The sequence below is a fragment of the Grammomys surdaster genome, unplaced genomic scaffold (assembly GCF_004785775.1).
Source record: "Grammomys surdaster isolate TR1022 unplaced genomic scaffold, NIH_TR_1.0 330, whole genome shotgun sequence".
Lineage (NCBI taxonomy): Eukaryota > Metazoa > Chordata > Mammalia > Rodentia > Muridae > Grammomys > Grammomys surdaster.
The window spans coordinates 3,050,160-3,069,079 of record NW_021604749.1 but is presented as its reverse complement, the minus strand read 5'-3'; the positions used below and the strand labels follow the sequence as shown (position 1 = coordinate 3,069,079).

General features: G+C 39.9%; 1 protein-coding gene across 3 annotated transcripts in view; it reads right to left on the bottom strand.

Moving 5' to 3' along the window:
• Positions 1-18,920, bottom strand: part of Sox6 (SRY-box 6) — a 545,917-nt gene that overhangs the window by 95,139 nt on the left and 431,858 nt on the right. For 2 of the 3 annotated variants that reach the window (XM_028778216.1, XM_028778214.1), the window contains exons 8-9: positions 14,625-14,704; positions 13,088-13,210 (exon numbers count right to left, since the gene is read on the bottom strand). In XM_028778216.1, coding sequence (XP_028634049.1) covers positions 13,088-13,210; positions 14,625-14,704 — 203 coding nt within the window. The remainder of the gene's footprint in view (positions 1-13,087; positions 13,211-14,624; positions 14,705-18,920) is intronic. The other variant, XM_028778215.1, reaches the window with a different exon arrangement.

Below are 18,920 nucleotides of genomic sequence, written 5' to 3'. Positions count from 1 at the left end.
ACACACACACACACACACACACACACACACACACACACACACACACACACACCTGGTATATCACCAAAAATAGATAAGGCATACTATCTTCTTGGCTATCTGTTTCTATTCAGCCGAAATTTATTTACACTAAGCAACGGGGTTTCTCTTTGCCTTGGTGCCTGCATTTCTCCGTCCCTTCACCCAGGCCACTGATAATCACTGCAGCTTTAGCAAGCTAATCTAGCTCTTTGGGTCACAATTTCTTTAGTATAAAATAAAAAGATTCATTAAACACTTGGCAGTGTGCAAAGCACTTTTCATAGGATTTTTCTTTTTATCCCCATGGACATCATTTCTGAAACCACTTAACAGAAGGATTTGGGTATTGGGAAGGTTAATTTGTCCAAAGTCAAGTAACAGGCTCAAGGCAGGGCTTAGCAATTGAGTCTGTCAAAGTTTTTCTATCTTTCCAGCTATGGAAATCTGTGGCTTTCACAATCTTACTATTGACTTGTGAACATTTTTTTCTCTATTTTTTGTTCTTTTTGTTTGGTTTTTGTTGTACTTTATCAGTAGGAAATCAAGACTAAAGTATTCTAATTGCCAACAAGTTGTGATTCTCACAAGTACATCATGTGGGACTTCATGGCTTTTGAAGTCAGGAGCATCAGATACATATATGAGGTCAGAATATTTCTCATCATTTAGATAGAAAGGTTTGTAAATATGCAAACATCCACCACCAATGAACACTACTTGTGTTATCTCTTCACTTCACTTTGAACCACTAGGAGTTACCTGGTTTCCTCCCTGGACTATAAGAGGGTAGAAAATTGCTTAGTTTGCTTAGCTGGACATTGGACATAACTTTAAAATGTTTGTTAAATAAGTAAATTGATTAGAGACTTCAGTACGAGGGTCCAGACACAAACGCTACCAAGCATCTAACCATGCAGAAGACCTTGTGTGCCTATGGTTTCCTTTAACCTCCTGACTGCCTTGAGGGAGATGGGATTCCCACTTCACAGGTGAGGAGACCGGGATTTGGAAGAAATTAGTCTATGTTCACTTGGTTCTTATAATTACAGGGATCTTGTAAAATTAGGAAGCACCACTTGCACAAAATCTCCAAACCACTCACTAAGTTAAAGACTGGAAAGACAGAAAAGAGCAAGTCAGGGCAGAAAAGATGGCCCAGGGGGATAAAAGCCATGGCTACACAAGTCTTACAATCTGGGTCAGATCAATTCTCAGAAGCCACAGTAAAAGGATAGAAGAAAGAACGAAGTCCCAAAACCTTCGTCTAAGCTCCACACATGGGATAAAGCATGGCTATGGCTCTGCTGCTTTGTGTATTTGCTTGTACTATAAATGAGTGACTTTTTTTTTAAAGAGAGAACAAGCTAGCTGCCACACAGAGAGTAGCATATATTTTAACCATGACTTGGTATAAAATGACCCTCAGATCTCATAATGTGATCAGGGAACCCCTGAAGACTGAGGTGCAGAACTAGTAGGTTATGGCTTCATGGAGAGCTGTTTTATTCTACAACTCCTGAATGTCTCTTTCTAAAGACAACCTGGTGAATGGATAGAAAACTGAGGCACCTACATCAAAGGAGTCATACATAGGCCTCCATTATCTGAATAAAGTTTGTCTTTGCCTACCTCCCCCCACACTGATGCTATCTGCTATGTCTGACCCTATCCCTTATCTATGCACGATGTGGTTCCCTGGGTGTGGAGCCAACACGTTCTGTATGAAAGGAAGGGGTCTTAAGCAGGTGACCAGCATCCCCAACAGAAGGGGCGTCTTCTTGTTCGGTGATATAGATTCAAAGTGCTGAGGGCAAAAGCAATGAGAACACCCTAGGTGGCATTTCTCCTTTGTTTTAAAGTGTTTGTTTGCTTGGTTGCTTGCTTTTCTCTTCAAGCAGACCAAGTGATCATCCAATGGGAATGCCACACTAAAGCACTTTTCCTTCTGAGTTTTGAAATACGACCTCTGAGAGGGAGCTAGATACAATTCAGTGACCTTTGTCCGTTTGAGCATTAAATGGCCCATTGCCATACAACTTAGAGGGAATTTCAGAAAAGAAGATGTTCTGGTTGTTTTGTTTGTTTTTAAATTTCTCTCCCAGTTGACTAAAGGGAGATTTGGAAAATGGAGCTCCAAGCCTTTTGCCAGTGTTAATTAAATACAAATCACTCAGAATGGGAGTGGTTAACTGGGAGCAACAGCTATTCCCCTCCAATGCATTCCGGTGAACACAGACAGGGTGATCTGTCATGAGAAGACTCTCAAGCCCAGAGGTCTCACTGATGAAAAATTATAAGAGGCAAAGCAACATAATGTGACAACTGTTCATAGAAAAACACATTTCAAGCTACCAATTTCCATATCCATTGTGCTTAAGTAACACATACCATAAAGGAAATTGGCGGAACAGATGGTTTCAGCGTTGGGGAACCAATGCAAACCCGTTTTTCACATGAATGCGGTACGACAGTGAAAGCCTCCATGGAAGGCAGCTGGCTTCTTACCTACAAAGTCTACTTTCCCCTCAAGTTAGAGAAATTTCCCGGCACTACAGTATCAGCATATTTTTTCCTTGTGTCAGACACCCTGTCGTCTACAGCGTCAACTGGACAAGTTACCCAAACTCTAAAAATGGAGCTTGCTGAACCGGCGCTTCTGTCCCGGCCACTTTAAATTAGAAAACTCTTCAGCTGCTCCACTAATGGTTCTGAAAGTTTCATACACTGTCTGGATCTATTTGTAAATTAAATCGTTTAAAATAAAGCCCTTTAATACTCCATAATCAGTCGTGTCTCTCGGAACATGACTTTACTGTGAATGCTCCTTCCTGACTCCCCTATTGTCCCGAGGTTCCCGGGAAAGAGGCAGCCAAGCGATAATTCAACATTATCACTGGTCCAGTGCACTAATCGCTTAAAGAGCAGCGGAGGCTCGGTGCTCTCTGCCCCTGGCTCCCGCAGCCTCCTGGCCCCAGGCAGGCAAGGCGACCCAGCCACAGCCAGATGTCAGGAGGCACAGTCAGCTCCTCATGCAGCAGGCGCTCACTCCAGTATGGTTAAACATCTGCTTCCTCTGCAGGCGAGCAACCTGCTGAACACAATCTGAGCACTGTGCTGGGGAGGGATGGCCAAGGACACAGTTCTCAGCTCCTTTAGGAGACCCATCAAAACTCTGAAACTGCAAGACAGCCCCAGAAACTCTCCAAAGGATAGAGCTGCACACAGCAGAAGCATTCTAACTATTTCCTCTGAGGAAAAAGAGCTATGGAGTGAGATGGGCTCTTTCTCACAGTAGTTCTCAGGCTTGTTAATTCTTTTTCGGTTTGAAGTTTCTTCTAGACAGCTGGAAATTCGAAAAGTATGCAAATTCCTTGGGGTGTGGAGAAGACCACACTGACTTTGAAAAAACATCTCCTTTATGATTTAATTAAATCGGCCTCCCTTCACTTCTATGTTGCTGTAAGAGGAACACTTTGAGAAGGAGTTCCTAAATGGCTGTGCATCCTGCCAGCATTATGCCTCCTCCTGTGCCCCACCAGTCAGTGGAATTTAAAGCAAAGGATCCTCGCTGAGGAATGGAATAAATTCTAGGATACACCCAGCCACCTACTAGAGTCCTGCCTGGTCACTAGGGAAGAAACCTGCTCCGAGTCACGTGATTCTCCTGAGCTTTCATTTTTTTCTTCAAACCTATGGGAACAACATTAAAAACACTTCTTACAATGGCTAACTATAAATTGCTTTTTAAACTGGACAACTGATGTTATATAAGTACACGTATGTATGCATGTGTACACATACACAACATCACAATATTCTGTCAGTGTACAACTAGCATACAAAGAGATGGATTTCATCTTGTCATTTTTTATACACATACACCATCACAACTGGTTGTTATTTAATGATTTAGCTTTTCTTTTGCTTTGTATCAGAAAGAAATTCAGGTTTTGTGTTATTTAATTAATACATCAGATACAGATCCCCTGCCAAGAATGATCTGATTCATACTATTAGCTCTAAGGAAAAGGACTCCCCACACCAAAGTTAATGACCAACTCCCATATCCTCACCAAGTTTCATAGTCACACCACTCTCACAGAGTATGTATGCCATTGAAGTAAAAATTAGCACTCCCTTTGGAAAGCTAAGCACATACTGTGTGCTTAATTCTGTAGGAGAGCTGTGGCTGTTATCAGCAGAACGGGCTGGCTAGTATAAAACTTTCAGTTTTGAGGATCAGAGAAAAACAAACTGGTCTTGATCTGAGACAAACAGGTCTTAATTTGTAACAACCTGCCTGTGTCTGAATGGACAGGCAGGTGGATGCGGATACTTCTGCTCCAGTGAGTGATTGCTATGTCCTATTCTCTCCTCTATTTTCTCCTTCTCCCACCAAAATACAAACTCAGTAAAGGCAGGTGCTTAGAGCATCCACTGATAACTCCTGCTGTCTACATGCTTTTCTCAAACTCAGCCCTGCTGCCACTTCAGGCAGGATGAGCTTCTGTTGCCAATGGTTATCTAATGTATTGCAGCATCTTCAGGACTATGTGTCCGGTGATCTCTTCTTACCTGGTGCCACAATAATCTCATTGCTCTCTGTCAATCAAAGCAAAGTATCTCCAGACACTGGCAATCAAGCCTTCAGGAGAAAACTGCCCTCAGTTCAAGCCTGCTACCTAGAACAGTATGTGGCACATACCAGGCACTAAGTAAACAGTGGGGAGCAACTGAATCACTACATTTGTTTGGATTTGCTTATAAGCTTAAAAAAAAAGACATTAACTTTAGAGCAGTTCAAGTGTGACTGCAAAATGAAGAAGGCACAGAGATGTTCCATCCCCCAGGCCTGATATGCATATGGTCTCCCCATTACCAACATCCCCATCAGAGGGGAACAGTTACTGAGGGTGAGCCATATCAACTTGCATGCTCAGCTATAGGAGAGTCATTCAGAGCTCCACATTCTCCATGTTCCACAAAGCATGAATTTATATTCTCAGAGTGTTTTCATGGCTCCTAAAATCCCATGTCCTGCCTTGTCCCATCCCTCTTTACCCCAAACCTTGGTAACCACTGTTTTCACAGATACATTTCATTTTTCAAACTTGCTGAGCATAAATCACTTATAAACTCTCTTAAAGATATGTTTTGATATATCTTTATATATATAACTTTAATGTGAGATAGATTTATCTATTTGTTTATTTATTTGTTTATTTGACAGGGTTCATATAGCCCTAGCTGGGCTAAAAGTTGTTATGTCGACAAGGCTGACCTTGAACTCTTATTCCTGCAAGGGTACTGGGATTACAGGCATATGCCTCTGTGACCAGCTTAATAAGTGTTATGTTTAATGGTCATATCCAAGCAAATATTTGAACTTTGATTTTATTGGTCCTTTAAGAATTTTATACAATATCATTATTATATTCACTCTTCCCCAGCTCCTCCCAGATCTACCCGTTCCATATCGACTAGTAAGATGAATTTTTAAAATATGTATTATTTCATTATTTAACTTAACTGGATAGGTAAATTAGTAAATAATTGATAGATAACCCAAAAGGAGACTTTCTAGATAATCAGTAGTTCTGTTTTGAACTGGATTCGAGCATAATACACTGGCCCTTGAAGGAGATGAGACAGTTAAACAAATGATGTGTCTTATGTAGTTGCTCTTCATACACATGTCTTTTACTTCTGAATTCCTTCATGCTGCTCAAAGTTAATACCTCTGGAGGAAATAGTGACATGGCACCAAAGAGAAGGTCTAGGTTAAGTCTCGTCACAATGTCAAGGTTGGTCCCAGGTCTGATCACTCGTGTAAAAGGAACACGACAATAAACGGACTCTCACACAGCCTGCCAGAACTTGAGAATTCTACCTTAAGTAGTTGCCTCACCAACTCATTAGGAAAATGCAGGCCACAGGAAATGTATTCAGTTCTATTCAGGTTTTATTCTTTTTAGTCTGGTAAACAAGAGTGCAAATTCTGCATTAATTGTTTATTGATAAAAATGGAATTGTGTCTGTGTATAAAACTGGGATAAGTGAGTGTTTATCCCCTCAAAATTTTGATGTAAATATCTGCTACCTTCACTAACTATAAAGACTAGAACATACAGTGCTTTTTTATATGTGTATCATTCAGCATAGAATAGATGTTTACAACTGAGAAATGAGTCCTTTGTTAGTAAGTTATATTTACCTCTCTAAATATATGTGAAAATTTATAACTCATTATCACAAGTCTTAAATTCTAGAATAGCCAAAATAAATTGAAATGGCTTCAAACAATTATATAGAGGGTGAAAGATTGCAAAACTTCCATGTACTGACAACTGGATGAACTCTTACAAACCTGCAGACCATATGAACTCTCCCAGGAGTAAAACAGAAAGGTAGATATGTCAGGCTAACCAATTCCCTCATAGGAAGAAGTTTTGTAGTGGAGTTGGGTTATGTCTCTTTTACTTAAATATCACTAAGAATGGTTTAGTCTTGATCAGTCTTAATTGTTACCTGGCAGATCAAATTAGCTCGTGATATCTTTTCCCAATATAAATGTCCTAACTGTAGGCTCTACTCACTCATTCTATCATTGAAAACTAGATGAAAGTCTCTTCTGACACAGGAATATTTTTCCCTTTCAACGTTTCTAATACATTCTCAGTCAGCTCCTGTTCTAACTCCAATATAGACATATGAGGACAATACCAATCCAAAATGCTACCAAGCTTATGTGGAGAGACAATGATTGCAGTGTTCTTATGGAAGAAGCTGTCACTGTCTACTTACATGCAAGGAGAACTGTCCCTCGGTATTAGTGAGGGATTTGTTCTCACTCCTTCTCGATACCTAAATCTCTGGCTACTCAAGACCCTTATATAAAACACATGACCTCTCCAGATCTTTCCATGTCCTTCAGCTCATCTCTAGCTCTTGTATAATGCCTAATGCAATGCAACGCTGTGCAGACACTTGCTAAACTGTATTATTTAGGAAGTCATGACAAAAATAACCTGTGCACATTCAGTAGAGTTTTCAAGATATTTTTCTTTCCATGGATGGTTGGATTCATGGATTGTAGAACTCACAAATAAGTAAGGGCTGACCATCTTGACATAGTGGGAGATTCTTGACTGTGGAATGAGTGACAGGTGGGGTTGGAGGTGAATGACTCTTGGTGGGGATGGGGGGCTCTTCACATTACTAGAAGTTTTGTGGTTCCAGCATACTGGCTTCTACTGAACTATCTCTGAGGGAATAGTCTAATGCCCCAAAAACCAAACAACAAACCAAAGGTAACCGGGCATATGGGAGAAGAGCCAACCTGCTCAACTTCATGGCACTGCCTTAAAACTAAGTGAAAATCAATCATCTTAATGGAAACCCCCTCACCCATTGTTTGATGGTCAACAATGGATGATCAGTGAGTACAAATTTTGACTTTGAGCAACTATAATAACCAGTCAGATGTCCAAGGACTAGAGAATGCTGCTGTATCTCCCTTTAACTTGCTTATTTTTCCTTCAGCTTCTGTCAGGGTTCCTCAAAAACATGCACATTTTCTTAAAGTGACATCTGCAAGTGAAGACTTATATGCTCCATATAGATAGAGCATAAGACCAAACGTTTTAAGAAGAGTGTTAAAGAAGGTTAGATGTGATGGCCACCAAAGACAAAATTCATTCACTCCTGTTCATTTTATTAAATTCAATGCCAAGTAATGTTGGGGGGTTTTACATTGAGAAAGAGAGGGGGTGGGGGAAGAAGAAAAAGAAGAATACTTAACTCTAAGTTCAATGCCTGCCAGTCCTGTCAGATGACTCTGAGGAACTTGGTGATGTTGGAATGATTTCATTTAGTTGCCAGCATTTGGGGAAAAATGATTTATGATCCCATATACTATTCATGACAACCCTGAATATATATATTATGTATATATACATATATATATATATATATATATATATATATATATATATATATATATACATTATGCTTTTCTCACTGTGAAAAGGCTAACAAAGGGAAGCATTTTGGATATAGTGCTCAGCAAACAGCAAGTAAGCGATGGCAGGAAGCAGAGCTCAGGCCTCATCCCATTAGCTCAGGGCACATGGGATCCAGCTGTGCGGTCCTCTAAAGTCTTGTACCTCTTCAACATCAAGAAAAGAAGCTGAAGGGTGGGTGGGTGGAGATTGATTAATAAAAGGCAAGCATTTCTCCTCAAAATGCATCCCTTTGATTGGTATCCTCAAGACAAGCTTAGAATCAACAAATTCCTTCTTCTCTACAGTGGTAGTGCTCTGCGTCTCTGATCAACTCTGTATTAACTCCCAATGCCACCCAGCAAAGCTAACCTGCACCAGCATCCATATCTCTAGCAGGAGGCATGCCTGTAATTGCCACAAAGAAGACAGGATCCCAGCAGCTCAAGAGCCTCTAAACACAACATATGAAGCCGGAGCTAAAATAGCAAGGGAGTCTCTCCAACACAAATGGAAATGGTTTCTCTTTCCACGTGAAAGACTAAATTTGACAATATTGTTTTTTTAAAAGATGTGTTCCTTTTAATTTTAGCAAAACCTTCAATATGTTCCTCCATCTTTGTAAACTTGGCAAGACTTTTCCTCTAAGCAAAACAGAGTAACCAACAAATATGGAAATCTAATTCTATTGATTTTTTTTTTAAATTTCCACCCCCAATTCCTTCATTTAGGCTACTATCCATGCTACCACTATACGAACCAGTCCGTTAAAATATGTTCCAACTAAAGCTTGATGGCTTTGAATGCTCGAAAATCCTTCTCAGGGGCTAATGAAGACAGAAACTCTGCCTGTGACAATATTAAGTTTGTTTCCTCTGGTGATTCAGAGAAGTGAGCAATCTGTCAGCAATGCATTGAGGGAGATTACTTGTCTTGGAGGAATAACTGCTGACAGTCACTTTATCTCAGGGCTGACCCAAACATCTCCCCACTGACAAACAAATTACTGTCTAACTTTGAAAAGGTAGCTAGCTGGTTTTAATTTTGGTTTCTCTTTCAGAATCATTTATATAATACTCACTTCCACCATTTATTGTATTTTAAAAGGAGGAGCAGGAGTGTTAAGCAGTGTATGTAGGGGGCAGGTTTGAATTTATAAGCAAGAAAAAAAGAAATGGTAGAAAAAAAAAAGGAACCACGAGGCTCCCTTCAAGACTGCACATGGACTAAGCTGTGGGGCCGGCTCGACACTGAGACTGGCAGCACTGCCAGCAGCTGACTGGGTGAGTGAACACATCACCACACAGTTCTGTAGGAATTAATTTTCTTCAATAAAATGATTTTTAAGGATCATATATTTCACAATCTAAACATATGTCACTGTTTCATAAACAAAATAAATGGATTAAAATAATACATTACCAATATGCTGACATGTAGAGATATTTTAATTAGAAATTCTTAAGCTGTGTGGTATTTAACTGCTGGATTTGCTGAAGTGAAGCATGCATCATTTAATAAGAAGGCATGAGGCAGGTGTATCACTTTGCATATGGTACCAGACTGTGTTTAATATAAGCTACAACTACAAGGCAGCGTTGCTCCCAATTAAAAACAAAACAAAGCAAAATTACCCTGCGATCTATCATTGACAGTAATCAGGTAAAATGAATCATATACTGAAAATACTTTTAAATAGAAAAGAAATTCAGAACTCAGGTTTTGAGACAGTATATCTTCAGACAGAATCTAACATTATATCTATTTAAAGGCCATATTTACATGACTGCCTCATTATTCTGGTCCCCTTTCCTGAACGTTCTTTTTGACTTACTTAAGGACCAGTGCTAACATAGCTACAGAAAGCAAATGGCAAATGGTCCAGAAATGTATACAGTGAGCGCCCCAGAGTAAGTAGCAATATAATATATTGTTTACTGTGGAAAGTGCCCTCTGTTCTGGAAAGGTCAAAAGCATTGTAACCTTAGAGTTTCAGTTTGTGATTGTTCCCAGGGTTAAATACATTATCAAAATTAATGGTTCAAGCCCCTCAGCCTTCAGATATATGAGTATTCGTCCCTATATCTGCTGAACTGTTTAACTAAAAATAGCACCTTTGGCCTCCTCTCTGCTGATATCATGTCCCTGAGGCAGAGACGACCAGAGACGACCAGGCCTTAGATCAGAACAGCTTTCCCGTCTTCCTTAATTTAAAGACAAAACTGGAATATGCTAATGTCAGAAGGGTCATTCCATTTTTAATACCTTTTCTCTCCTTGATGCAAATTTTCAGACTTTAGGGTATGACTAGCGTTGCTAAGGTTGCAGATGTGTGACCATAGAAATGCCAATTTATGAAGGGAAATCAACAGGTAGAAAAGGCAAAGCCCTGAATACCATGTTGGTTAACCGTCAGTACACTGTAAAGTGCTCCTCCCAGAATGCTCTCCTTGTAAAGAAATCCTGGCATTGTCACAGTTTATCATGACCCCAATTATTGACAGAAACATGACATATTACTTTGCCAAAGGGATGAAGAAAGCCCCAGCTTACAAAGGTGATTTAATTGCAGTAAAGCAAGTTTTCACAAAGTTTTCACTCTAAATATCCTAATATTGTTCTAAATGTTACTGTCCAGCAGTTTAGATACAGGTGTTGTTTAAAGATGCCCCAGTAAATATGCCATACTCAGACCACAAAATCTGGAAAACCTGTCCTTCATACAAGTGTAACCAACATCAAAGGTTTGTTGGCATGCAGAAAAATACTTTTTTAAAAAAGATTTATTTATTTTATGAATGTGAGCACACAGTTGCTATGATCAGACACACCAGAAGAGGGCATCAGGATCCCATTACAGATGGTTGTGAGCCACCATGTGGTTGCTGGGAATTGAACTCAGGACCTCTGGAAGAGCAATCAGTGCTCTTAACCACTGAGCCATCTCTCCAGCCCAGAAAAATACTTTTTATAATGGAAACCACATGTCCTCCTGTGGATGCGGAGCTATCTGACGATGTACACTCTTCTACTTGTAGACAATTGTAAGTGTGGATAAGTGTAACATTTAGGAAGGAAACTAAGGGAGGGTAACATTCGCTAACAAGGAAAGACAGGCTGCAGGCCAAAAGGACAATGAGTTGTGGAAGAAGATATAAAGCTAGTTGTTTTCTAGTTTTGACTTTTTTTCTTCTTTTTGGAGTGGATACATGCATAAAAATGTGGTCGACAGTAAGTGTAAAACCCTAATCAAAGCTCCAGTGGCCAATATAACTGTACAGAAGTTCACTGAGATTTGGGGAGTTTGGAAATGGATTCCTTAAACCAGCTATGTGGCGTTTTTATTTGTGAGTTCATCACAATGAAGATATTTCTTTATAATGAAAATTTTAATTAAATAAATAAAAATTTAAAATGTAGGCAAGAGAACATAGTACAAATAAAAACCCAGGATTCTCTCAGACCAGATACACTTAAACTACAAAGCTGTAAAAGTTCCTGCATAGGATGGGGTGGGCCCAATCAGAGCGACAGACATGTGGTATCTGCCCAACTTCTATGCCAGCAGCTCTGTGACTCTGGGAAACTACAACACTGTGATTTCCAGGAGCCAGATCTGATACAGCAAGCTTGCGTGCTTGTGAGGGAAGAGGTCAGGGAGAAGCATGAGGTAAAATAATGGACTTGGTGGAATCCAGCTGAAGGGAAGAGGAAGGGACAGAACACAATATCCCTACAAAGAACCAAAGGCAAGAGCTTATGTGGAAGTCACCCACTTTCCCAGTATCCTAGGCACTTCACAGCTCCTTGGGCTGGGTGTTCCGAGTGAGTCAGTTTGCTACCTACCATCATACAGAAAGGATGCCCCCTATCTTTATATACATTTCTGAAATGAGCTGATTTTCACACTGCTCAGGAAAGGTCGATTCTACAGCCCAACAGAAAGGCCTTTGAAAGAAAGGTTTCATGGCTATGCAGAAGGCACCATAGTGTGCCAATCTGTGTCTAGTCATGTCAGAGTCTCTTGCCCCATCAAAGAGCAGGGAGGTAACAGAGGACACTGTGGCTCTTCCTTTGGCTGTTTCAAGGTGGCCTTTTATCTTGTTCTCCTCCTTAGGTGTGATCGCCTCAGCATCTACTATCATTTCCAAGTAGGTGGACTCAAAAGCAGCAGAAATCTTGTCCAAAAGTCATGGACAACTGATCTGTCTACACTTATAGGACCAAAGGGCTGAATATAGATACAATTAGAGGTTTTTTTAGAGGAGTGCAATGGGTAGAGTTTCCCATTTGGGTTAGAATATAAAGTTTGGTACTTGGTCTCACCTAGAAAATTAATCTTTAAAAAAAAAACTCAATAGCTACATTACACTCCCCAACCCAAATCTGAAAGAACCAGAGCGGGACACTAATGATTGATATAAGAGAGGGATGCCATCAGATCAGTCACCACAGAGAGGAGGGCCATGGTCCCATTGCAGAGAAGGTCTTCATGCTCTAAAAGGACCAATACATGCAGAAGGAGCATGATTTCCCACAACACTGAAAAAGGTTTTCTGGGTGGTTAAATACTTAAAGGACACCTGAGAAACTTGTTGGCTCAGCCAGGCCCAGACACCCAACTTTCAGCCTACGAAAACTAAGTTAGGAACACTAGCCTAGGCAGAGTCAGCAGCTGTGGGTGAGTAGTCACTCCAAGGCCCAGAGTATTTAACAACTGTGGTGGGCTCTCAGGACCTCTTTGTCCCTTAGCTGTAGAACTCGATAATGAGAATTATAGTTGATCAAGGTTCCAGGGAAGTATATAGTCAAATGGATATGATCTTTAAAGTTTAAGTATTTGTTAAACATAAAACATTATACGTGAGAATGGGTAAGAGTGTGGAAAGCCAGCTTTGAAGCTCCTTGCAAGAAAAAGGCAGAATAGAACCTAGCTTAATGCCTTAGGGTTAGGAGAAGGAGATTGGCTTTAGCACTCAGGCTGTTTGCCACTTTTCAAAAGGCCTAGAATATGCTGGAGCCATTCAGTCCCCCACCCAAAGAAGCACCAACGGAAGCAGTCATACCTCAATCTGTTTGTGGTTGTAAGAGTGGCCACCACCATGTTCATAGGGGTCCAAATTCCTGCCAAAACGGTCACTTATGCCCTTTAGCCTTGGGTTAATTTGTGGGTGGGAGACATGACCCTTCTGTTTAATGGCATATTCAGAAAAAAAAAAGACAAAACATACTGTCAGAACTCATGAAACAATATGAAAGTCAATGCAGGGTATAGACCACATCAAATGATGGCACATAGTCCTAGACTCAGATTCTCCATTTTACAGAAACTGGTCCGAGGACTCCTGCCTTTAAAACCAGAAAGCACCAGAGTAAGCTCCACAGCAGTATGAAGAGCGCCAAAGTAGGGTCACCAATGGGAGAGTTTCTTTTAACTCTTCCACTGCTGCTTGGAGCCCAGGGTTGGGAGTGTGAAAGGCAAATGTCTCTGAAGGAGAAGTAGCTGGCCATCTGCTAACAAGATGTCTCTATCCCTGGTGCTTCTAGTGGGGACAGCTTCATGCTGACCAGAAGAGGCTATGACAAAAACTTCTTGAGTGTAGCAAAAAATTCTTTTCTTCTTGACCCAGTGATAAATTTTTAAAGTATTGGAGGGAGGGGAGTGTATATGTCAGCATTGTTTTCTTTTGGTGCGATTGTGGCACACCCTTTATGTTCAAATCTCACAGGCAATAGCAACATAAAAATACTGTCTTTCCCTATGTTCAAAAGGAAAGCTCAGATAAAAAATGTCTTTAAGGAATTCTGAACTCTAAGGCAACTTATCACGTATTTCTAAGTGTTCTAATGCTAAAATTTTGACTCATTTTGTTTTTACCACGGAAATCTATTCATATTCAAAGTCCATACATGTGTCTAACAAGGATATTAGAGGTGTGCAAAGGCCACGCAGAACTATTCTAAATACCTCATTTTACTGTGAGGAACATACGGTGAAAATAATTCTTCAGTCAGCCTCCAAACATGATTAGCTTGATGAACAAGAGACACTGATCCAGAACTAAGTTGGGCACCATGCCTAGACCTTTAACCCTGGCAAGAAAAAGGTCACAGTATAGACTCAGGAGCAGTGTGTTTATATTTTGCTAAATAATCAAAGTAACTGGGAATAATGGCTCCTTATTCTTTGAGCTGCAAGGAGGAAAAGGCCCAGCATTGTCTCTGGTCTAAAACTGATGGGGAAAAAAAGGCCTGTCTGTATATCTGTATCTAATGGAAACCCATTAGAAATGTGGATAAGGAAAAAGCTAACACATTCAAACAACAACTAGCTTTAAACATTGTGAAACTGTTAACTTGTTAAAAGAGAGCACACAGAACCACAGAACCAAATTGTGACTTTGTATTTCCTTTAAAAACGGCTGGAACTAGCGCTCTTCTCTTCCATTTTCAGCATGCTAAGTACAGAAGGTGTTAATTCTCTAGGCTATGGTTAAAAAATTATTTAACATTTAGGCCATTATTTAGAATACAGCTGGATTGCAGGTTTCCACTAAAGCACTGGCCCTTCTCCCACATTCTTTTTTTCCCCCTGGCACTTACCTGAAGCTGTAAAGGGCTGAGTCCAGAAGCAGCAGCAGCTGCCATTGTTGACGGAATGAACTGTACGGGGTAGTTATCACCTGTCGGAAAGAACAATGCGCACAGGTTTAGACAATGCACAGGGAATCGCAGCAGACAAGTATAAACATGGTCCTTGGATCGCCTGAGCTTTACAACATTGCCCTAAGCCCAAACATCTGCAGAAACAAAAGGCTTAGTTGGGCACAGGCTTGCACTGCCGCCTTGGAACTTTTTGTTAACAGATAGCTGGTAGGCAAACTGGCAAAACATGAATGTGATGTTGAAAAAAATTAAATGTGCAATTCAAGCATGTTCCCTCCACTACAAACCTTGTAATACATCATTTTTTTAAGAGTAAAAAAAAAAAAATTAAAGCCAGGCTGATGCTTGGCACACTGTGGAAAGAGGCTTTCGCTTAGAGAAACAGACAGTTTGGACTTGGTAAGTAAAATGGAGAATTAGAGTAAAAAAAAAAAAAAAACAAACAAGGAAACAAAGATATTTACTAATGACAAGCCATAATGCTAAATTTTATTTTATAGAAAATTTAAAAAAATAGATAAGGAGACAATTCCCTTTAACATGGTCAATCTTACTTGTTGGTACTCTGAAATGCTGGTATCTTACTGACAGAAAATCTGTGTCTTTTGGTTTAACCTCTGGTACTAAGTAGTGGAGCCTGGTTCACAGTCACACACACAAGGCACTGACTGAAGCATTTCTGGTGATGATAATTAAGTAACTTCACATTCTGCATGGGCTGTCTGCACTCAAGAGCTGGGAGTACTCTTTATGCTATACAGTAAGGTGCTTCAAGCACAAACCAACATCCACCTGTGTTAAAACACCACCTGTGACCTGAGAACACAGGTCATGGCCAGACACCCATAGAGCCAAGAAGAAGGGATGAAGGACATATTGGAATGGTGGTAAGTGAACTAAAAATGAATATTTGTGGGTGAATCACACAATATCAGTGATTTAATGTAGTAGCATGCTGGCTGCAGCTACTTATTTAAAGTCAGTGTTATGTGCTATCTCTAGGCTATATTTTAATGGGCTGCTCCCCCACACATTTTTGACATTCATAATAATCATGCTGTTTTGCATGAACTTTTCTACACTGAACGCTGAATGTAATAATGAAGAGACATTGCAGGAAGAGTTCCAGGCGCTGGGGTTGTCAAATAGAAAACAGGAGAACCTTTTGTTTCCTGTCTGCATAGATGCTAATACCCACAGCGTGCCTAGTACCCCTAGCTTTTTACAGCTCATCCCTGCTTGCCGTGTAAAGTGCTACTCAGCTGGCCCAATGTAAATGTTAAGTTGCTTTCACTTTTAACAAATTGTTAGCTTCTGATCTGCACGGTCTCTTTGCATCGTATCCATAATACCTCATCAGACCATTGAGCACAGTGTGCGCCTGTACACAGTCCAGTAACAATTGGCTTCTGATTGCAGACGGAGTGCTGCTACAATGCACTTGCTAAGGCCATATTGTGCCGGTCTCCTATGGAGCAATGTTCAAAATATCTGATCTTGTTTTTCCCCTTCCATGAGGCTGATTTTCGTCTGCCCTACTCTAGGAGCCTTTCTAAAAAGATAACTAGGCAAAATTATTTTTATAGTAAATGACTATCACTTTCTGCTTAAATAAGTCTACTGATCTTCTTGATATTTAAACTAAATTATCTGAAGAAAAAATATCTTGATCTAAGTCAAATGGTAATTTTTGGGTGGATATCTTATCAGCTTTTTAAAAAACCCACAAATGATACTGAATTAATGATGTTTCAAAAATAGAGGGAAAAAATAACCATTCCACCCATCAGCACGGACCTCCTCCCCAAACATTTTAAAGCTGTTCTTTCTTTAAATGTCATGCATTATTCATGAAACTCCATACCACAACCCCCTCCCTAGAAGTTTAATACCAGTGGCTTTATTTGTACTAAAACATTTTTCATGTCAAACATATTTTAAAAAATCAAACTCTGAAAGAATTCCCCAGGGCACTCCTTCTCCATAGCTGTCATGCCACTGTGCCGTGAAATAGTCGGCTTTTTACATGGTTTCTGGCTTGCCAGCTAATTTATGACTGTCTCTACCACACCCTGTAGTACTCTCCAGCTCACCTGCTGGCTACAAACAGCTTTCTTTCCACTGTTGACAAGCATATTTTCAAAATATTTTTAACCTTTCTGCGGGTTTGAATCTGCATATCTGAATAGATCTTCAGAAAGCTATTTCTCCAGAACCCATCATTGTATCAGTACTAAAAGTCAAAATGAATACATTAAAGCAATGGAGTATATCACTGAGGATGGTTAGAAGAGGGAGGGGAGCAAAAAGGCAGGAGAGGGGGATGAGGGTTAGCCTTAGAAGAAAAAATAATGTACCAGGGTGCAGTATTTTAGGGCACTGTGAGTCTAGTTTGTGATAACAAAGTTACACATTTCCTTCTATCCACTCTAGTTTTCTTTAGTAACAGTTGATCAAGAAAAGTTTGCAGTGGCTGACTTGGCAGGGAATCAGCCAACATGTTGCAGCAATTTTTTTCAAATTTGTTTCTGGATGTGAAATGTTTGCATGAGGACCATTCTTTTTAAATTTGTACAAAGGAAGAGGCAGCTTGTTGAAACAGGTTCACTTTAGGCATGACTGTAATCTGGCCCTTTTTACCTCAAGTCTAAGCAGTCAGTTCCCAAACACCAATCAGAGAAGCAAGGACCATCCTATAAGCCCATCTTCTGATGGTCTAGCTATCATTGCAGAGCAAACACAAAACAGAACTGAGACCCATGTAAATGTGGCTGACACTGGCTTCATTCATCAGAACAGGCAACATTCCTCTGGCATCCCCTCTCCACCAAGAATCCCAAATGAAAGAGAGATGGGGGAAGAGAATAAATTCTTAAATTTCCAGAGACATTCAGATGTGGCCAAATCTTCATTCTCTTAATTAATCACTAGAGGAGAACTTATTCCAGGAACCTAGACCACACCAGACACCTCCCAGAATATTCCTAGTGTGTACATTTCATATATAAGTCCTACTTTCTAAAAAGAATCATTTAAAAATCAGAAAAACAGTCAAAATCTCACGAGTAAAATTCTGTCCATCTATTTTCATTCCTTAGAAAGGCAAGAGATTGGGAGATTTGTAGATCTTCAGATTGTTACTTATAGCTATTAATACACTGTAACAGTCGTTTTGAGACTTGGGCGGAGTAAAAAAGAAAACCCGAACTAGGAAGACTCAGCTTCTTCAGTAACTATATCAAGATGGGAATGAAGTCTCCTATCGCACTTTCCACCCTCCAACATAGAAGAGCAATATTTTACACATCCCTAACTTCACAAACTATTATGGTGGGATCATTAGAAGTTGACAAACTTATGGAGCATACTTTCATGAGCTATGACTGTTCTCACTATTCAAAAGTTTTTAATATAGACTTGGTTGTGTTCCTTTTACATACCATTTCTCCGTCCTCTGAGAAGATATAGGAAGTCTAGACTTATCCCTGTGTGCTGCTACATTGTTGCAAAGGTTTTCAGGTAATATGATATGTTTTAAACTAACACAATACATTCAATTTGTTTAGAAAATATACATTGCTAAGACCAGCATATTCTCATTTCTTCTGCTAATATTTTCTATTTGTCAAATACTATTACAGCTGAAAATATGTTTGGCTTAGTTGTATTTATTTAACTATCACATAGATTATTCTACATGCCTTTTAAAAACCTAAGACTCATGGGGCATATTTATCCCTTCAGTTATTTGCTGGCTGCATCTTAGGTCCTTGGCCAATCATCTGAAAACCATGGCACTGTCATGATGGCAATTAAGTGAGTGAATATGAATGAACCATCGCTATAAGAAATCAACTCAAAGCTCGCATCTAACTACAGCTCATCTGTGACAGAATCTCTAAACATGAGAAGACACAGGAAACAAACCTCGGTGTTCGTGACACAGACTGCTTTCCACAGATGAGTATGACGTCTTTCTGGACCTCAGCACTCACACTAAAATCAGAGGCAATTGATGGGAGCATCATGAAAATGCTTTCATTCTAGATATGTGGTTCAAGTAACCAGTGTCCCCGTATTGGTGACACAGCTCTACTCTGAAATAGTGTGGAAAACAGCAATAACTGGCATTCTAAGATGTTGTTTGTGTAAGCTCACATACAAAATTACTTTCTAAACAAAAACTTTAGAGTTCCTTAAGATCATACTCATTTAGACTGTGTTCCAAGAGCA